The sequence below is a fragment of the Canis lupus genome, chromosome 11, assembly GCF_003254725.2.
Source record: "Canis lupus dingo isolate Sandy chromosome 11, ASM325472v2, whole genome shotgun sequence".
NCBI classification, from domain to species: domain Eukaryota; kingdom Metazoa; phylum Chordata; class Mammalia; order Carnivora; family Canidae; genus Canis; species Canis lupus.
The window spans coordinates 66,136,258-66,158,422 of record NC_064253.1 but is presented as its reverse complement, the minus strand read 5'-3'; the positions used below and the strand labels follow the sequence as shown (position 1 = coordinate 66,158,422).

Here is a 22,165-nt window from a genome sequence, read left to right as displayed (position 1 = left end):
CTATTTGCTGTTTTTTCTCTAGCTCCTTTATGTGTAAGGTTAGCTTTTGTATTTGAGTTCTTTCCAGTTTTTGAATGGATGCTTGTATTGCGATGTATTTCCCCCTTAGGACTGCTTTTGCTGCATCCCAAAGATTTTGAACGGTTGTATCTTCATTCTCATTAGTTTCCATGAATCTTTTTAATTCTTCCTTAATTTCCTGGTTGACCCTTTTATCTTTTAGCAGGATGGTCCTTAACCTCCATGTGTTTGAGGTCCTTCCAAACTTCTTGTTGTGATTTAGTTCTAATTTCAAGGCATTATGGTCCGAGAATATGCAGGGGACAATCCCAATCTTTTGGTATCGGTTCAGACCCGATTTGTGACCCAATATGTGGTCTATTCTGGAGAAAGTTCCATGTGCGCTTGAGAAGAATGTGTATTCAGTTGAGTTTGGATGTAAAGTTCTGTAGATATCTGTGAAATCCATCTGGTCCAGTGTATCATTTAAAGCTCTCGTTTCTTTGGAGATGTTTTGCTTAGAAGACCTATCGAGTATAGAAAGAGCTAGATTGAAGTCACCAAGTATAAGTGTATTATTATCTAAGTATTTCTTCACTTTGGTTAATAATTGATTTATATATTTGGCAGCTCCCACATTCGGAGCATATATATTGAGGATTGTTAAGTCCTCTTGTTGAATAGATCCTTTAAGTATGATATAGTGTCCCTCTTCATCTCTCACTACAGTCTTTGGGGTAAATTTTAGTTTATCTGATATAAGGATGGCTACCCCTGCTTTCTTTTGAGGACCATTCGAATGGTAAATGGTTCTCCAACCTTTTATTTTCAGGCTGCAGGTGTCCTTCTGTCTAAAATGAGTCTCTTGTAGACAGCAAATAGATGGGTCCTGCTTTTTTATCCAGTCTGAAACCCTGCGCCTTTTGATGGGGTCATTAAGCCCGTTCACATTCAGAGTTACTATTGAGAGATATGAGTTTAGTGTCATCATGATATCTATTCAGTCTTTGTTTTTGTGGACTGTTCCACTGAACTTCCTCTTAAAGGGGAATTTTAAGAGGCCCCCTTAAAATTTCTTGCAGAGCTGGTTTGGAGGTCACATATTCTTTTAGTTGCTGCCTGTCTTGGAAGCTCTTTATCTCTCCTTCCATTTTGAATGAGAGCCTTGCTGGATAAAGTATTCTTGGTTGCATGTTCTTCTCATTTAGGACCCTGAATATATCCTGCCAGCCCTTTCTGGCCTGCCAGGTCTCTGTGGAGAGGTCTGCTGTTACCCTAATACTCCTCCCCATAAAAGTCAGGGATTTCTTGTCTCTTGCTGCTTTAAGGATCTTCTCTTTATCTTTGGAATTTGCAAGCTTCACAATTAAATGTCGAGGTGTTGAACGGTTTTTATTGATTTTAGGGGGGGATCTCTCTATTTCCTGGATCTGAATGCCTGTTTCCCTTCCCAGATTAGGAAAGTTTTCAGCTAGAATTTGTTCAAATACATATTCTGGCCCTCTGTCCCTTTCGGCGCCCTCGGGAACCCCAATTAAACGTAGGTTTTTCTTCCTCAGGCTGTCGTTTATTTCCCTTAATCTATCTTCATGGTCTTTTAATTGTTTGTCTCTTTTTTCCTCAGTTTCCCTCTTTGCTATCAACTTGTCTTCTAGGTCACTCACTCGTTCTTCCACCTCGTTAACCCTCGTCGTTAGGACTTCTAGTTTGGATTGCATCTCATTCAATTGATTTTTAATTTCTGCCTGATTAGCTCTAAATTCTGCAGTCATGAAGTCTCTTGAGTCCTTTATACTTTTTTCTAGAGCCACCAGTAGCTGTATAATAGTGCTTCTGAATTGGCTTTCTGACATTGAATTTAATCCAGATTTTGTAACTCTGTGGGAGAGAGGACTGTTTCTGAATCTTTCTTTTGAGGTGAGGTTTTCCTTCTAGTCATTTTGCTCAGTGCAGAGTGGCCAAAAGCAAGTTGTATTGGGAAAAAGAGAAAAAGAGAGGAGAGAAAGAAGGAAAGAAAAGACAAGCGAAAAAAAAAACGAAAAAAAAAAGAAGAAAAAGAGAAAGAAAAAGAAAGGAGAAAAAAAGGGGGTGGGGGAAGGAAACAAATCAAAAAGCAAAACAAAACAAAAACAAAAACAAAAACAAACAAACAAAAAAAGAACCACCGGGGAGTATCTTCTGATTCTGTGTTCTTTAAGTCCCTTGGCTTCTCCTGGAAGTTGTCCGTCTAGCTGGTGTTCTGGGGGAGGGGCCTGTTGTGCTGATTTTCAGGTGTTAGCAGTTGGGGGAGCTGCTGTGCCCCTGCCTGGTGCAGGGCTCGGTGGGGGTTGTTTACCCCGTGAGGCCGCAGGAGGAACAGCCCCAGTGGCGGGGCAGCTCTGGAAACCTGGATTCAACTCCCGCAGGAACTCCGGAGCTCCGTCTGCAGGGCCTGGAGGCTCCCGGGCGGGGCCGCTGATCTGCTCAGCTGGGGCAGGAGCGTCCTTGCTGTCCTGGGCCCTCCCGGCCTCTGCCCCTCCCGGGGGAGGCCGGATCCTGGGCTGTGTCCCGGCGCCCTGTGCTCCGGAGCCTGCGCTGTTGGATTCGCGCTCCCGGGCCGCGCAGCCCCCTCCGCGGAGCCGCCGCCCGAGCCCCTCCGAGCTGCTCCTGGAACCGCGCAGCCCCCTCCGCACGGAGCCTCTTCCTCTGCCCGAGCCCCTCCGAGCTGCTCCCGGGGCCGCGCAGCCCCCTCCGCGGAGCCGCCGCCCGAGCCCCTTCAGCTGCTCCGGGTCCCGCCGGGTCCCGCCGTGCGCGCTGCAGCCCTTAGGGAGCTCGGCGCACTCTCCTGGGCGCGCAGTTGCTCTGTTACTGTCCCAGGGAACCCGAGGGCATCCCCGCCCTCCTGGGTCCTGCTCCAACTCCCCACGAGCCCCTTTCCCCCGGGAAGGTCGGTGCAGCTCCTGCTCCTCCGGGACGGGGCTCTCCTGTCCTGGGGACACTCGCCCCGGCCTCAGCCCGGCTCCTCGCGGGGCCCCTCCCCCTTGGAGGCCTTTGTTTCTTTATTTCTTTTTCCCCGTCTTCCTACCTTGATAGAAGCGCGAACTCTCCTCACTGTTGCATTCCAGCTGGTCTCTCTTTAAATCTCAGGCCGAATTCATAGATTTTCAGGATAATTTGAAGGTTTTCTAGGTAGTTTGGTGGAGACAGGTGATTTGGAGACCCTGCTCTTCCGCCATCTTCTGAGCAGCAATCTCTGAATGCTTTTTTTTTTTTAAAGTAGGCTCCACACCTAGTGTGGAGCCCAACATGGGGCATGAACTCACAACCCTGAGATCAAGACCTGAGCCAATATCAAGAGTCAGACACTTAACTGACTGAGCAGCCCAGGTGGCCCCTATTTCTGAGTACTTGGCTATCTTTTTATTTTTTTAAGATTTATTTATTTATTTATAATAGAGAGAGGGGGGGCAGAGACACAGGCAGAGGGAGAAGCAGGCTCCATGCCTGGGGCCCGATGTGGGACTCAATCCAGGGACTCCAGGATTGTGCCGTGGGCCAAAGGCAGGCGTCAAACCGCTGAGCCACCCAGGGATCCCTTGGCTATCTTTTTAAAAAAATGATTCATTTATTTAAAAGAGAGAGAAAGAACAAGAGAGAGTGGGGGAGGGGCAGTGGGGGAGAATCTTCAAGCAGACTCCTGCTGAGCACAGCGCCCATCTCAGGGCTGGATCTCACCATCCATGATATTGTGACCTGAGCAGAAACCAAGAGTCTGATGCTTAACCGACTGAGCCATGCAGGCGCCCCTGAGCACTTTACTATCTTGATTAATGGAACTGTTGCTCTTGGACAGCATTTTGTTGTCTGACTTCATTATGATGCTATGGTCTACAGGGGCAGGAGAGAACCAAGTCCCTCCTGCTATCCCAGGCTCTCTGTCAGGTGGAACCTCTAGGTCTCTAAGCCTCCCCATAGAAGTCCCTCCATGTTACTGATCTCCAGTGTGCTAAGGAGGGACTAGGGACTATAGTACTAGTAGTAGTAGTAGTAGTAGTAGTAGTAGTAGTAGTAGTAGTAAATTAGTGGTATATATACTTTTTGCCTATCAGCATTGCCTAGTGAATTAAAACAAAATACGGATGTGTATTGTTCCTCAGCTGATATGCAGATAGGATTGATAACTACCAGGCTAAATTGTTCCAGACAGCAAATTCATAACTTATTTGTCCTGTTCCCGCCCTCACTTTTAGCCCCCACCTCTGTGGGCATCAGTCCTTCCCTTCCTTGAAGGGTTTGAGACCGTGCTCCTTTGCTTGAGGGCATGTTGTACCTAGTACCTCTCAGAGTCTTTCTGCTGTCTGGTCTTTTCCACCTGGTGCTGAGCAGAAACATCTTCATGTCCATGCCTTGTGTATGTCAAGCACAACCCTCCCTTCCAGCCCAGATGCAAATTTTGACCCATTTTTACTATACTCAGTCACTGCTATCAGGATTGGGGGTGGGATGTGGGAACCAGATGCTTTTGCTCACATTGCCATCTTCCCCTTAGTTCAGACTATCACGGCTGTGAGTGAGAAAATCGTACTGAGATGGGAGCTGTGTTCTCTTTATGTCTGTTTGTGAACAGACGTGCTGTTTGTGATATTTCTTACATACATGTACTTTGTGTGCCTCAAAATCATACGCAAACACCTAGCAATTTTTGTCTCTGGTGTCCTTATGAAATCTTTAAAAGTTGTGAAGATAAAGGGGAGTACGTGTGATAGGTCTTCAAGTTCTCTCTCATAACCATATTTTTACATTTTTCCAATTATAGCCAAGAATATTTTCTCCTGGCAAATTGCCTTATGTTGCGTGTGTGAGAGAGATTTAATATGCTGGGTAGTTTTGATTTTGAATAGAATAATTAGTTGTCATTCTTACTTCTAGGATAGCAGAGACTCCCATGGGAGAAATGTAGTTTTCTAGGTAGTTATAAGAAGTTTCTCTCTGATAGACATTTAAACTTTTTCTCATTTGTGGAAAATGTACCAGCTTGTTGGGAAACTTGCTTTTCCTTGAAAATTAGCCATGGTATTCCTGGACACTCTATGAGTTTTTTACTTGTTAGTGACAAACCTCTTCTTTCTTTATGACTGCATGAAGAAAATAGAACATTGAAGGAATAAATTTGACTGCAGGAGGTATGAAATGACTTTTTAAAAAAGCTCTAGTGGTTGAAATAAATCTACTCCTTGATTATTTTACTGCCTTCGTCCTTATCTGAATAGCTCTTGAAATACTATCTGCTGTGAAGCAAACATCTTGCCTGGCCATCTCATTTCTGTTCATCTTCTAGGTTGGAAACACCAACTCTGAGAGTTCTCACCCATGGTTTTTGACTTTTATTCACCTTTTCCTTATTTTCAGACTTTCTAGCTATTGACATGTTTACCTTCAGGACATTTAACCTATGGAGTCTCCAAGTACAAGAGATAAGATGAACTTTCTAAAAATCTCAAAGCTCTATTAGTTTATGGTAATTTTTAAATATGAATTATTTCTTCTGATTCTCTAATAACCCGTGAGGTAGGAAAAGCAAACCAGATTACTTGATTTCACAAAGAAGGACACTGAGGTTCGTAATGGTTAAGTGACCTGTTTAAGGTCATGCAATTAACAAGTCGTAAAGCCCAGACTTGAAGCCAAATGAAATGCTCTTGCATCTTAAACACCCAGTTGGCTCTTGTAAGACATCAGAGTTTCAATTGTACTTAGCCAAGATATGTTTTGCTAAGATATGCAACCTTTCTGTATGTTTTATCTTTTAGAAGATGATCTCCTAGAAGATTATGGAATTTTCAATATTTCAGTATTCAGTGAAGCTTGTTTGAAACTGAACAGGCACCCCCAGAAAGTTGGATCAGAACAAATGTATCAAGTAAGAAGATCTCTCATGTTATCCGTCAAAGCCTTGTGTCACTTAAAAATTTGAGTGCTCTCCAAGTGAGGATCCAAAGTATTTACACTAATGGAATGAACTTCTAGGCAGCTTGACTTTCATCTCTAGAGATGGATGTGTGGTGGATGGTCAGTAGGGGACTAAGTTGGAGGAAGGTATTCTAGAGAGTAACTTGCTATTAGTTTCCTTGCCTGATACTTCACGTATGTGGATTATATTTTATTTTAGTGCATTTTATAATTATAGCTTATTTTGTCATCAACTTTACATTTGCTTCTAGATTTTTCAGAAACTCATTGCATGGCTACTTGTCCTCATTTAACAACTTCTTAAAAGTCACACATCTCAAGCAAAATTACTAGTAAATTCAAGCAGGAGCTGAAATTCATTATTTTTTGTCACTTTTAGTGCCTAGCAAACATTTGGCAAAGTAGATTAAGCATTAAATTAAAGTTCATTCATTCATTAGCCATTTACCAAAAGAATATTGTGTATTAGGATGTGTAACTTTCAATTCCCACTAATATAAACACACAAGTAAATGACAATGTGGTATGAGTGCTTCAATGAAAGGTAAATAAATGGGGGATTGTGTGTATGTCCAGGGAGGTTTTTTTGTTGTTTTTGTTTTTGTTTTAGCAAGAAGCAAAGACTGTGCTATATCATAGAGAATGAATAGGAATCAACCAGATAAAAGATGTGGGGTGATGGTAAAGAAGGGCCCTGTGGACAAGGAGAGGAGCATATTGAATATTAGGAAATGTGGTTCTCTGAGGGAAAAAGTAAGGATGGGAGAAGAGGAAGAGATGAGGCAAAAACCTAAGTAGTGACTAGATCATGAAAAGCCCTGTAATTGTGAGTTTGCATCTTATTTTGATATTTCTGTGGAGCCCCTGAAGGATTTTAAGCAGATGAGCAAAATATTCAAATTTTCATATTTAGAAGGAACACAGAAGCTAGAAACATGTTCCAGTACCCAAATAAAGTTAATATTAATATAAGATACAGATGATTATAAATAATGAGTATGGAAATAAATGGCCCTGGGACAGTTGGTTAGCTACTTGGTTAAGAAAATGATTCTTAGCATTTACACTAAAATGATTAAAGAGTTAAGTTGGAAAAAAGTTTTAAATATGCTAAACAAAGATTTATTTGTTAAAAAAAAGATTTTTAAAATATGTTAAATGATATTCATTTAAGTAAAAGATTAAAAAAAGATTTAAAAAAGATTTTAAAAGTTTTTAAATATGTTAAAGATTCATTTAAGTAACATGTAAAACACTTAACAAATTCATGGAAAACATTAACATATACATTCATAATGTATAATATATATATATAGCCCAAACACATATGAACATGTTATACTTCACTAGTAAGAAAAAATTACATGACGAGATACCATGATTCTTCTATAAACATAGAGTACTGTTTTTTTAGAGAGTTCATGTGCGAGGTTGGGGGGGAAGGGCAGAGGAGGAGAGAGAGAGAGAATCTTAGGCAGACTCTATGCATAGTATGGAGCCCAACGCAGGACTCGATCTCACCACCCTGAGATGGTAACCTGAGCCGAAATCAAGAGTCAGACACGTAACTGCCTGAGCCACCCAGGCACCCCAGGCATAGAGTACTGTTACACAGGCTGCTGGCCACTTAAACTGGCAAGACTTTTGTGGAAGAGTTATATCTTAGCCTCTATCAGTAAGTTTTTGGACATGGGCTGTCATTAACTAAGCAGGTGTATACAGAAAGGTTACGCTGTTCCCTGAAGCTTCGTTTATGGTAGGGGAAATTGGAAACAACTGAAACGTCCAACAGCAGACATCTGGCTAAATAAACAATTAAACATAGATTGGAGAGAACCCCACACGGATGTGAAGTACGTTCTATATCACACTGAATAGTGTTTGCTACCATTGGCCAATATTCCCATTGAAATGGTCTCTGTTTCTCCTATTATTTTGACCCCTTTCTGTCTCTCCTTCCTAGGGCTCCCTTCCTCTGCCTGTCCCTTAAATCTGATTACCCTCAGGTTGTGTGTTGCGCATTCTTTCGTCATTCTGTACCCTTCTCTGGGCCATCTTATCCAGTCTCTTTACTTCCTTCACTGTCTCCAAGCTGGTAAGTCCTAAATCTGTTTCTCCAGGCCTACCCTCTTCTATAAGCTCTCGGCCCCATACTCTCTGATTAACTTCTTGTGTTCTCTTTTGCACTGGGTCTTCACATATGTGACTCTCCTACCAGCAGCGCCCTTCCTTCCCTTACCCTACTCTGTATATATATCTATTTGATAAAATGAATTAATGACAGAGAAAAAAACTTGTATTTTGTACCCTACTCTGTATATATATCTATTTGATAAAATGAATTAATGACAGAGAAAAAAAACAATGTATTATTAAATAAAATGACTTTACTATAAAATCATGCATACAGGGTGATTTCCAGTTTGTAACCAGAAAGTTATTTTTTGTTTGTAGTCTAAATCACGTGGAGTTTAGGATGAGACTGAATTTGTAGAAATGCAGCCTGTGAGGTTTTAAAAACATTTTTATTATTTTTTAAAGATTTTATTTATTTATTCATGAGAGATGCAGAGAGAGAGAGAGAGAGAGAGAGAGAGGCAGGCACAGACACAGGCAGAGGGAGAAGCAGGTTCCATTCCATGCTGTGAGCCCGATGTGGGACTCGATCTTGGGTCCCCAGGACCACACCCTGGGCTGAAGTGGCGCTAAACCGCTGAGCCACCCGGGTTGCCCAAAAATTTTTATTTTTATTATTTTTATTTTTTTTATTTTATTTTATTTTTTTTAATTTTTATTTATTTACTTATGATAGTCACAGAGAGAGAGAGGCAGAGACACAGGCAGAGGGAGAAGCAGGCTCCATGCACCAGGAGCCTGATATGGGATTCGATCCCGGGTCTCCAGGATCGCGTCCCGGGCCAAAGGCAGGCGCCAAACCGCTGCGCCACCCAGGGATCCCCAAAAATTTTTATTATTAAGATTTTATTTATTTATTTACGAGATACATACAGAGTGAGGCAGAAACACAGGCAGAGGGAGAAGCAGGCTCCCTGAAGTTGCCCGATGTGGGACTCGATCCTATGACCTTGTTTGGGATCACAACCTGAGCCGAAGGCAGATGCTCAACCGTTGAGCCACCCAGGTGCCCCCAAAGAGATCTCCATTTTGCTTTAGATCTGCTAACCAACACAAAATTTAATGCACCATTTCTTTTAATCTCATGACAGTTTACAGTTCTGGGTCAAAGGTGGTATCTGAGTAATTTTTATCATGCCGCATCATTTAACTTCACAACGAGGGAACAAGCTCCAGTGGTGTGTTTAGACCTGTACCCGGCAACTGATTACACAGTGAATGTCACTCTCCTGGGATCTTCTGAGCACCACTCAATGCAAATAATGATGGCAACCGCACCAGCAGGTGGGTGTATGTGTCTCTCTGTTTTGTCTTTCAGGACAAGTGAAGTACATGAATTGCACAATGTGGGGGAGCGTAAAGAATGCTCATCTGGGAGTCAAGAGACTTGTGTTCTCATTCTAACGACTACCAACTTTTTTCTGGGCTTCAGGGTGCCTGAATCTAACTGCCTATCTCCTTCCCCACAAGGGTTCTGGTCATGGAGGGTATAGACCAAGGATGGAGTGTTTTATTCAGGGCTTCCTGATAGTGACGATTGAAAAATGCTCTAGCCCCAGCTTTAAGATAGCTGAGCCCCAAGGGTGGTCATTTTGGACAACTAGAACCAAGTTCCTGGAGATCAGTCATGTGAGCCACACTGTGCTGGCAGTGGTGAGAGAAAGAGGCCTTATGACTGGACCACGTTTGAGCACATGACCCTGACATAGAGACCCAGGGACCTAATGAAGATCAGGCTTCCTAGAAAGGGCCTGAGGTCCTGCGAGCAAGCCAGATAGACGCCAAGCTGTGCCAACTCTACAGCTCTCTCTAGGAGAAAGGGACACAGGATTTTGTTGTTGTTGTTCTTTAATCCATTGGATTTAACAGACAAATTTATGGGCAACTGGGTGGAAGGGCTGCCACCTTTAAAGGAAGGCAGTTGGATAGGTCGGGTCCTGCTCCTGTCTTCCTGATGCTTCTCTCCTATATTCACCATTGTTCTGGGAAAAGAAAAGCAGAATTATGTGATGGTTGCCCAACACTGTGAGCTTGCGAAATGTCACTAAATTGTACACTCGAAAGTGGTTTATTTGACGTTGTGTGAACTTCACCTCCGTTTTTAAAAACAGCCAATGAATTAGCTATGTTCTTCTTGCTCCCGGGCCTCAGGTACCTTGTGACTGATCTTACATGACATAATACAAGTAAAATGTTTAGAATGGTTCCCAGCACATAATAATGATGATGACAATAATAGCTCTGTTTATCAAGTACTAATCAAGTGCCAGGCACTGTTTCAAAGTGCCCTCCTTGGGTTAGTATCCGAAATACATAAAGAACCTATAAAACGCAACACCCAAACCCCAAACAATCCAATTAAAAATGACAGAAGAAAAAAAAATGACAGAAGACACAAACAGACATTTTTCCAAAGAAGACATACAGATGGCCAGCAGACACATGGAAGGAGGCTCAACATCATTCATCATCAGGGAGATGCAAATCAGAACCACGATGAGATACCACCTCATACTGTCAGAATGGCTAAAACCAACAACACAAAAAACAAGTGTTGGAGAGGATGTAGAGAAAGGGGAACCTTCTTGCACTGTTGGTGGGAATACAAACTAGTGCAGCCAGTTTGGAAAACAGCTTGGAGGTCCTCACAAAGTTAAAAATGGAACTACCCTACAATCCAGCAATTGCACTACTAGGTATTTACCCCAAGAATACAGAAACACTAATTCAAAGGGATTACATGGACCCCGATGTTTTTTAGCATTATTTACAGTAGTCAAATTATGAAAGTAGCCCAAGTGTCCATCGATTTGAGGAATAGATAAGATATGGCATATATATATGACGGGGTACCCCCAGCTGAAACTAATATTACACTGTATGTTAACTAACTGGAATTCAAATAAACTTTAAAAAAAGAAAAAAAATTGGAGTGAGCAAGAAACAAAACAAAAGGGACGCCTGGGTGGCTCAGTGGTTAAGTGTCTGCCTTCAGCTCAGGGCATGATCCTGGAGTCTTGGGATCGAGTCCCGCATCGGGCTCCCTGCGAGGAGCCTGCCCTTCCCTCTGCCTCACTGTGTCTCTGCCTTTCTTTCTGTGCCTCTCATGAATAAATAAATAAAATCCTTAAAACAAAACAAAAAACACAGCAAAAAACACAACAGTGTGTCCTCTTTGAATCAACTCAAACCTACCAAACCTTCTGAGGAAGGCATTGTCATTATTACCATTTTATAGACAAAGATCATGAGGCACAGAGAAATTAAACAGTTTGCCTAGGATCACACACACCTAGTGATTTAAACACAGGCTGATTTGATCCCAGCTCCACGGCCCTCATTCTTAATGTACTTCTGCTGCTTCTCACTAGTTATTCAAAAGAAAGAAGCAAAATTATGTTATCAGAATCCAGTGCATAATCAGTCCAGACCCACCTTGCTTTTGTCAACCTTGCACCCTGAGCAAAAACGTCAAATGCCATGGATGCATAAATGCATGTTTATTTCTTTCCTACTCTGTGTCAAGCAGGGTTTGATAGCTGACATTGTGGCAGCAATAAAACAGTCCCAGCTGTCATGGAGTTGGAAGTTGTTGGGGGGGTCATGGTGGAGAGAGTTAAACAAGTAAGAAAATAAATCACATGTTAGGTGGGGAATAAAGCAAGGCAAAACGGGGTGACAATTGACGGTCAGGCAAGGGCTTTATTTTATATATATATTTATTACATATAAATATATATGTATTTTTATATTTATTTATTTTTATTAAAATTCATTTAATTAACATATAGTATATTATTAGTTTCAGAGGTGGAATTTAATGATTCATCAGTTGCATATAACACCCAGTGCTTATCACATCACGTGCCCTCCTTAATGCCCATCACCCAGTTGCCCCATCCCACCACTCATCTTCCCTCCAGTAACCCTTAGTTTCCTATAGTTAAGAGTCTCTTACATTTTGTCTCCCTTCTGATTTCTTTGTTTTCATGTGCTTTTATTTTTTTACTTTTTATTCTTTATTATTTAAAAAATATTTTATTGAAATTCAGTTTGCCAACATACAGTGTAACACTCAGTGCTCATCTCACCATGTACCCTCCTTAATGCCCATTACCCAGTTACTCTATCCCCCCATCCACCTCCCCTTCCACAACCCTTTGTTTGTTTCCCAGAGTTAGGAATCTTTCATGGTTTGTCTTCCTCTCTAATTTTTTCCCACTCAGTTCCCCTCTTTTCCCTTATAGTTTCTTTCCCTATTTCACATATGGGTGAAACCGTATGATTGTCCTTCTCTGATTGACTTATTTCACTCAGCATAATACCCTCCAGTTCCATCCATGTCAAAGCAAATGGTGGGTGTTTGTCCTTTCTGGTGGCTGAGTAATATTCCATTATATACACACCACATCTTTATCCATTCATTTGTCGAAGGACATCATGGCTTCTTCCCACAGTTTGGCTATTGTGGACATTGCTGTCATGAATTGGGGCATAAGTGTCCTGTCGTGTCACTACATCTGTATCTTTGGGGTAAATACCCAGTAGTGTAATTGCTGGGTCATAGGGTAGCTCTATTTTTAACCTCTTAAGGAACCTCCACACTGTTTTCCAGAGTGGCTGCACCAGCTTGCATTCCCACCAACAGTGCAGGAGGGTTCCCCTTTCTCCACATCCTCTCCAACATTTGTTGTTTCCTGTCTTGTTAATTTTCCCCATTCTCACTGGTGTGAGGTGGCATCTCATTGTGGTTTTGATTTGTATTTCCCTGATGGCAAGTGATGCAGAGCATTTTTTCATGTGTCTGTTGGCCATGGGTATGGCGTCTTTGGAGAAATGTCTGTTCACGTCTTCTGCCCATTTCATGACTGGATTGTTTGTTTCTTGGGAGTTGGGTTTGATAAGTTCTTTATAGATCTTGGATACTAGCCCTTTATCTGATATGTCATTTGCAAATATCCTCTCCCATTCTGTAGGTTATCTTTTACTCTTGTCAACTGTTTACTTTGTTGTGCAGAAGCTTTTTATCTTGATAAAATCCCAGTAGTTCATTTTTGATTTTGCTTCCTTTGCCTTCATAGATGTGTCTTGCAAGTGCTGTGGCCAAGTTCAAAAAGGTCGTTGCCTATGTTTTCCTCTAACATTTTGATTGATGGCTTCTTGTCTCATATTAAATCTTTCAACCATTTTGAGTTTATCTTTGTGTCTGGTGTAAGAGAATGGTCTAGTTTCATTCTTCTGCATGTGGCTAATTTTCCCAACACCAATTATTGAAGACTTTTTTCCAGTGGATATTCTTTCCTGCTTTGTCAAAGATGACCATATAGAGTTGACCATATAGAGTTGAGAATCCATTTCTGGGTTCTCCATTCTGTTCCATTGATCTATGCGAATGTTTTTGTGCCAGTACCATATTGTCTTGATGATCACAGGTTTATAATACAGCTTGAAGTCAGGAATTATGATGCCACAGCTTTGTTTTTCTTTTTCAACATTCCTCTGGATATTTGGGGTCTTTTCTAGTTCCATACAAATCTTAGGATTATTTGTTCCAACTCTGTGAGGAAATCCATGGTATTTTGATAGGGATTGCACTGAATGTGTAAATTGATCTGGGTAGCTAGACATTTTCACAATATTTATTCTTCCAATCCAGGAGCATGGAATGTTTTTCCATCTCTTTGTGTCTTCCTTGATTTCTTTCATAAGTGTCCTGTAGTTTTTAGAGAAAAGATCCTTTACCCCTTTGGTTAGATTTATTCCTAAGTATCTTATGGTTTTGGGTGCAATTGTAAATGGGATTGATTCCTTGATTTCTCTTTCTTCAGTCTCATTGTTAGTGTATAGAAATACAGCTGATTCCTGTGCATTGATTTTTGGATCCTGCCACAATGCTGAATTCCTGTATGAGTTCTGGCAATTTTGGGGTAGAGTGTTTTGGGTTTTCCCTATACAGGATCATGTCATCTGTGAAGAGGGAGAGCTTGACTTCTTCTTTGCCAATTTGAATGCCTTTTATTTCTTTTTGTTATCTGATTAGTGAGGCTAGGGCTTCTAGTACTATGTTGAACAAAAGTGGTGAGTGGGCATCCCTGTCATGCTTCTGATCTTAGGGGAAAAGCTCTCAGTTTTTCCCCAGTGAGAATGATATTCACTGTGGGCTTTTCATAGCTGGCTTTTATGGTACTGAGATAGGTTCCCTCTATCCTTACACTTTGAAGAGTTTTCATCAGGATTGGATGCTGTATTTTGTCCAATGCTTTCTCTGCATCTGTTGAGAGGATCATATGGTTCTTGTCTTTTCTTTTATTGACGTGATCCATCATGTCGATTGTTTTACGAATGTTGAACACTCTTGCATCCCAGGGATAAATCCCATTTGGTCATGGTGAATAATCTTCGTAATGTAGTATTGGATCTTATTGGCTAGTTATCTTGTTGAGAATTTTTGCATCCATGTTCATCAGGGATATCGGTAATTCTCCTTTTTGGTGGGGCCTTTGGTTTTGGGATCAAGGTAAGGCTGGCCTCAGAGTTTGGATGTATTCCTTCCATTTTTATCCTTTGAAACAGCTTTAGTAGAATAAGTATTATTTCTTCTCTAAATGTTTGGTAGAATTCCCCTGGGAAGCCATTTGGCCCTGGACTTTTGTTTGTTGGGAGGTTCTTGAGGACTGCTTCAATTTCCTTGCTGGTTATTGGCCTGTTCAGGTTTTCTATTTCTTCCTGTTTGGTTTTGGTATTTTGTAGGTTTCTAGGAATGCATCCATTTCTTCTAGATTGCCTAATTTGTTGGCATATAGTTGCTCATAATATGTTTTTGTTTTTTATTTTTTATATTTTTGAAGATTTTATTTATTCATGAGAGACACAGAGACAGAGACAGAGAACACAGAAGCAGGTTCCTCGCAAGGAGCCTGATGCAGAACTTGATCCCTGGATCTGGGATCACATCCTGAGCTGAAGCCAGATGCTCAACTGCTGAGTTACCCAGGCGTCCCTCATAATTTGTTTTTGAAATTGTTTGTATTTCCTTGGTATTGGTTGTAATCTCTCCTCTCTCATGATTTTATTAATTTGAGTCATTTTTCTTTTTAATAAGTCTGGATAGGGATTTATCTGTCTTATTAATTTTTTCAAAGAACCAGCTCCTGGTTTCGTTGATCTGTTCCACAGTTCTTCTGGTCTCTATTTCATTAAGTTGTGCTCTAATCTTTATTATTTCTCTTTTGCTGCTTGGCTTAGACTTTATTTGCTGTTCTTTCTCCAGTTCCTTTAGATGTAAGGTTAGCTTGTGTATTTGAGATTTTTCCAATTTTTTGAGGGAGGCTTGTATTGAGATGTAGTTCCCTCTTAGGGCTGCCTTTGCTGTATCCCAAAGATTTTGAACAGTGTGGTTTCATTTTCATTTATTTATTTTGTTATTTGCCGTGAATCTTTTTAATTCTTCTCTAATTTCCTGGTTGACCCATTCATCTTTTAATAGGATGCTCTTTAACTTCCAAGTGTTTGAGTTCCTTCCAAATTTCTTCTTGAGATTGAGTTTTTGTTTCAAAGCATTGTGGTCTGAAAATATGTGGGGGATAATCCTGTCTTTTGGTATCAGTTGAGACCTGATTTGTGACCCAGTGTGTGGTCTATTCTGGAAAAAGTTCTGTGTGCACTTGAGAAGAATGTGTATTCAGTTGCATAAGGATAGAATATTCTGTATATATCTGTGAAATCTATTTGGTCCAGTGTGTCATTCAAGGCCCTTGTTTCTTTGATAATCTTCTGCTTAGAAGATCTGCCCTTTGCTGAGAGTGCCATATTGAAGTCTCCTATTAATGTATACAATCTATGTATCTCTTTGATTATTTTTTCTTTGATTATTAATTGATTGATATAATTGGCTGCTCCCACATAAACAAATATTCATAATTGAATACTTATTCAATTAAAATATTCATAAATATTCATAATTGTTAGATATTCTTGTTGGATAAACCCTTTAAGTATGATATAGTATCCCTCTTCATCTCTTATTACAGTCTTTGGTTTAAAATCTAATTTGTCGGATATGAGGATTGCTACCCCAGCTTTCTTTTGAGGACCATTTGCATGGTAAATGGTTCCCCAACCCCTTCTTTTCAGTCTGAAAGGGTCCTTAGGTCTAAAATGAGTCTATTATAGACAGCATATAGGTGGGTCTTGCTTTTTTACCCAGTCTGATACCCTTTGTCTTTTGATTGGATCATTTAGCCCATTCACATTCAGAGTAACTATTGAAAGATAGGAATTTAGTGTCATACATAGTATTACCTATACAGTCTCCATTTCTGCAGATTGTTTCTTTGGGCTCCCTCTTCACTTACAGTGTCCCCCTTAATGTGTCTTGCAGAACTGGTTTGGTGGTCACATATTCTTTCAGTTTTTATCTATCCTGGAAGCTCTTTATCTCTCCTTCTATGCTGAATGACAGCCTTGCTGGATGAACTTTTCTTGGCTGCATGCTTTTCTTGTTTAGTACTCTGAATATATCATACCATTCATTTCTGGCCTGCCAGGTCTCTGTGGATAGGTCTGCTGTTAATCTGATATTTCTCCCCATATAAGTTAGGAATCTCTTGTCTTGAGCTGCTTTTAGGATTTTCTCTTTATCTCTGAAATTTGCAAGCTTCACTATTATTATTATTATTTTTAAATATTTTATTTATTTACTCATGAGAGACAGAGACAGAGACAGAGAGAGAGAGAGAGGCAGAGACACAAGCAGAGGGAGAAGCAGGCTCCATGCAGGGAGCTGACATGGGACTTGACCCCAGGTCTCCAGGATCACACCCTGGGCTAAAGGCGGCGCTAAACCACTGAGCCACTGGGGCTGCCTGCAAGCTTCACTATTATATGTCAGGGTGTTGATTGTTTTTTGTTGATTTTGGGGGGCTGTTGTCTCTATCTCATGGATATGAATGCCTGTTTCCTTCCCCAGAGTAGGGAAGTTCTCAGCTATGATTTGTTCAAATATATTTTCTGGTCCATTCTCTCTCCATACCCTCTGGAATCCCAATAAGACAAATATTATTCTTTCTCAAACTATCACTTAATTCCCAGAGTCTCTCCTCGTGGGCTCTTGTTTTTCTCTTTTTTCTCAGCTACCTTCCTTTCCATCAACTTGTCTTCTATGTCACTCACTCTCTTCTGCTTCATTAACCCTTGCAGTTAGCGCATCCAGTTTAGACTGCATCTCGGTTAAAATATTTTTAATTTTGGCCTGATTAGATCTCAATTCTGCAGTAAAAGAATCTCTAGAGTCTTTTATGCTTTTTTTCAAGAGCCACCAGTAATTTTATAATCGTACCCCTGACTTGTATCTTTGACATCTTACTTAAACCTGTATCCATTAGATCTGTCGCAGAGCATTACTTCTGGTTCTTTTTTGTGTGTGTGTGTGTGTGTGTGTGTGGTAAATTCTGCCCTCTAGCCATTTTGCCCAGTGCAGAATGGCTTATGTGTGAGCAGAGTCAAAAATATCAACCACGACCTAAGTAAAATATACCCTAGACAATTCCGAAGAGGTCAGGGACCAGAAAATAAAAGAAAAAGAAAAAGACCACAAAAGTGAAAAACAAATTTTAAAAACAGTAAAAATTTTAAAAAGTGGGGGAGCAAGTGGTGGGGGATAGAGAATATAGTCTCACAGAGTAAACTAAGATGGTGATCCTCTTGGTTCACCTCTTGTATTTTGGTCTGTATGTTGGAAAGTGCTAAATTCCAAATTTATATAAACAAGGAAAACTTATATAGAGAAACAATAGCAACAACAACAAAAAACCACGAAGACAAAAGAGGCGGGCAGAATGGGAAGGAAGAGAGAATATAATCTCACAGAGTGGACCAACATGGTGCTCCACTTGGTTCTGAATGGATTTTGGTTCATATGTTAGAAGGTACTAAATTTCAAAATTACAAAAACAAAATAAAACAAAGAACAAAAAACCCTCCAAAACTTATATATCTACAAAAATTAAATTGAATACACTGAGAGGAAGCAAAAAATGAATATATTTATGACATGTAATTGTCATTTTAGTCTGTCCTCAAAAACAGGCCATTTGTTCTTCTCTTTGATGGTTTTGAGTCACTTTCCCTGAACTAGTAAATATCCCTATTTTTTCTAGGCTTTTTAGAGTAGTTACATTTGGATGTATTTCCTTTTCCTTATATTTTTCTCACTGGACAAATAGGATTTCAAAATTTCTTCTCCTTGGTATGATTCCCCTCACTTCATTTCATTCTCTCCTAATCTTGTCCAATGTGCAGCTCCCAGAAAGCAAGAATCTGCATCTTTTTTGGGGGCAGTGATCTACAATATGTGAACTCTACCCACTAGGAAATGTAACCCAAGAAATGGTAGTCTCCTTCCAGTCAGATTATATATTTACTGTTCCTTCCTTGAGGATTAGTGAGTAGGCAGTAGAGAGAGGCCACAATTGTGTTTTCCTTTGTGGAAATGGGAAGACAGGTAAATAGCAACCTTTAACACACTTGAGCAAGGTTAATTAGCCTCTGCAGTGTTAGGGGGTTGAACAGGAAAGTTCTATTATAGTTCTAGGAGTCTATATTAGGAAAGCAATTTTAGGTTCCTTCAAACACATTTATTTCAACATCGAAATTTCTTGACCAATATATTTATCATCATTATTTCATCTATCCAATTTTGTATTCTTATTGATAAATGCAACTTATTCATATAGTAAGAGTTTCACTATTTATGTCAAATATTTTGTCTTCATTAATAGTTTCTTTTAATTTTGTTTAGGGTATTTTTGACATATAAAAGTTTTAGATATTATGCAGTCAATACTATTGATCTTTTCCTTTGTGATTTTTACATTAATATGAAATATAGAATTTTAAAACAAAAGAGTATTTATTTATATCCCATCTTTTTTTTTCTAGGAAAAACTTTAAGTGACCTGCATGGGTATAGAAAATAAAATAGGAAAAAAAAAAAAAGAAAAGAAAATAGGTTAGATATGTGAGCTGAAGAAGAACGAAAACAAAGTTAGGGACGTTAAAAAAAAAAAAAAAAGATGTAGAAGTAAGTTTAAGAATAATCCAATTCTTATTACTTACTTATTGTTTTTTATCAGTGGCTCACAAATTTGGGTTTAGTTTTTGACCCGTCTAGGCATCATTACATTGTACTTTTTTTTTTTTTTTTTTTTACTTATTTTTTTTTAAGATTTATTTATTTGAGAGAGAGCATGTGTGTGAGAGCATGGCGGGAGGGTCAGAGGTAGAGACTCTCAAGCCGACTCCCTGCTGAGCAGGGAGCTGGATGTGGGTCTCAATCCCAGGACCCTAGCATCATGACCTGAGCCAAAGGTGGATGCTTTAACTGACTGAGCCACTCAGATGCCCTATATTGTCTTTAATGTTACAACAAAGCAGTGCTTTCCAGGGGAAGTACAATTTTTTTCCCCCCCACAGTGTGGTTAGATAGGAATTTTTTATTCCAGGGGTGTTTCATAGAGAGTACAATGTATGAGCAGCATTTTACGAGAATTTTATGTGGCTGTTTCTTTTATTGCCCCTCAGTGTGACTTATTGCATTATAGGAAAGCACAATTCAGTGTACGGTAGACAAGGAAAGATGCTTTAAAAATACCTGTACTCTGCTGATTGGGCTTGATTCAGGGTTAGATTATTTGGAGGAATGACTGGAGTCCGTGTTTCCTAAATACTGTTTCTCTCAACTCAGATATGTTAAGTGGTATATGTCACTGAGCTTGAGATTATCCTCTCTCACCAGTACCCAGGGAGCAGCTGTTCTGTGTTGAATACAAGGACTTGTGCCTTAATAGAAGGCTGCCCACCTCTGTTAGAAGGTTGAGCCTGTGGAGCTAAACCAAGGAAATTGTTTGAATTTGCCCTGCACAGTTGAATGAGTGATTGAACCTCCCCCCGCCCCGCCCTGAATTTCTCTCCATATAATATGATCACATACTTTTAGCAAGCAAATTTCATGACAGTTATAACCAGATACCAAATCTGCTTAAGAAAAATTTCAACAAAGTCACAGTAAAACTCTCAACTTTGAGCAGTGTTATATCTTCTTGTTCCTTCTAAGATAAACTGCGAGGTGTACATCAAGGACAACTAAAGGATAATAAAATGATACCACTGTTTATAGAAAAGTTATAAAAATAGTGACTTTGTTTTCAAAATAGTTGATTCTTAGCCATTTTTTCTGATACTGTTTCCCTTGCAAAGTCAACTGTCTACTTAGACTGCTCCTAATTAGAGTTTTAAAAATCCTGTCATTTATGAATATGAGATTTCTAATTTCTTTGTTAATCTTTAGCAGAGGATTATATGCATTTACTTCTAAAATAGTGTTGGTACATTTTTTTTTTAAATCAAAAGAAGAGGGAAACAGAGTAGTCTTCCTTCTGTTGCCTGGTAGAAAACTGACTGTTAAGGTGGTTTATGATGCAAGTTTTCTGGCAGCAGCATAATTTGAGATCTGTGTTGACCTTATAAAACTCCTCCTCCTAACTGATTCCTGTTTACAGAAATGAAGTCCAAAGAAAAGATAGTAAAGGCCGTAAAAAAATTTAACATTGTGCCTGATAGTTTCCTACAAAATGATAAATATTATAACAGTATTCTGTGGTGGAAAAGTTACATCTGAAGTCTTTCTGCTTCTTTTATAAACCATCAGCCTGAGAAACTCATACTTGGGGTTGGTCAAGCCAAAAAATGACATTTATTTTTCATGGAATATCTGAGCATTTGCAATATGCTAAAAATGGGGGGTGGGGGAGCAGTAAATGGTTGTTTCTTTTTAAGATAACATAATGATATTGTAGATCCAGGGAGGTAATATTGTGCTTGTGGGGTAAATAAATATGAATACGTTATTTAGAATTGGACCCCTTCCTTAAATGGGTTTGGAGGCAGTAGATTCATCTCATTCTTTTCAGGACTACCCCATATTCTAGTCATGTGTACCCAAAGAGACAAGGGTCACCAACCTTTTTTCTATAAAGAGTCAGAGAGTAGCTATTTTAGGATCCCCTAACTCCTTAGTCAAAAATGTCCATTAAAAAAAAAAAGTCCAAAAAAAAAAAAAGTCCATTAATATGTGCAAAGGAAAACTAACTACAGTATATTCTCTTTTATTTCATTCCCTTGTATCTTTCAAATTTTGATATTTCAAATTTCTCTCTCTCTCTCATATTCCACTTCTCCCCCATTCTCTCTCTCTCTTCCTGAAATACATCCCACTTGGCTATGGGGTATTTGTTTCTTCTATGGTTTTGGGTTCTGTTCACTAATATTTTCTTTCATATTTTGTATCAATATTCATAAGTGATACTGGTTTATAGTTTTCTATTTTGTATCATCTTTATCAGGCTTAGGCATTAATATTTTCCTTGTTTTATAAAAATAATCTGAAAGGTTTCTTTCATCATTAAGCACTTCATTATCTGAAAGGTTTCATTCATTATTATAATTCACATAGCATTTGGACTATCTGGTCTCCAGCAGTGAGGTAGAATTTCCCCACAAAACACCCCGGGGAAGGCAGCTTTTCCTCAGGGTAGTTCCTTGGTAACTTTCTCACCGTCCCCCCTTTTTCCCCCCATGGACAATGGTCTGTTGAAACTTTTTATGTTTAATGGGGTCAATTTTAGCAAGCTTTTTCCTTGGAATTACACATTTTCTCTGTGTTTTCAAATTTATCTACAGAATGGTCTGCAGAGTACATTTCTTTAACTTTTTGAATTTTCCTCTATTTCAATGATTATTTCTCCCTTTATTTGTATTTTCTTCCTTTCTCCCAGATTAAGTTAGCCAGCAGTTCATCTGTTTTATTATTATTTTCAAAAAGCCAAGGTTTTGTTCTCTTAATTGAATCTACTGTTTCCTTCCCCCTTTGCATTGGGGCCACATCTGGCCTGTCGCCTGTTTCTATAATAAAGTTTTATTGGACACTAAAAGCTAAGCTGTTTATTTATATAATGTCTGTGACTGCTTTTGTGCTACAAAGATGGAGTCGAATAGTTGTGACTGACCTGGCCCAGAAAATTTT

General features: G+C 39.6%; 1 protein-coding gene and 1 long non-coding RNA gene across 35 annotated transcripts in view; one reads left to right on the top strand and one right to left on the bottom strand.

The window, feature by feature from the left end:
- Positions 1-22,165, top strand: part of SUSD1 (sushi domain containing 1) — a 165,543-nt gene that overhangs the window by 67,202 nt on the left and 76,176 nt on the right. For all 32 annotated transcript variants that reach the window (XR_007401010.1, XR_007401008.1, XR_007401005.1 and 29 more), the window contains 2 exons: positions 5,790-5,899; positions 9,177-9,369. Coding sequence is in view for 16 of the 32 variants with exons in the window: in XM_049091897.1 (XP_048947854.1) it covers positions 5,790-5,899; positions 9,177-9,369 (303 nt within the window). In the remaining 16 variants the exon portion in view is untranslated. The remainder of the gene's footprint in view (positions 1-5,789; positions 5,900-9,176; positions 9,370-22,165) is intronic.
- The window catches only part of LOC125752168 (uncharacterized), a 58,691-nt gene that overhangs the window by 16,397 nt on the left and 20,129 nt on the right, over positions 1-22,165 (bottom strand). The gene's annotated exons all lie outside the window — the stretch shown is intronic.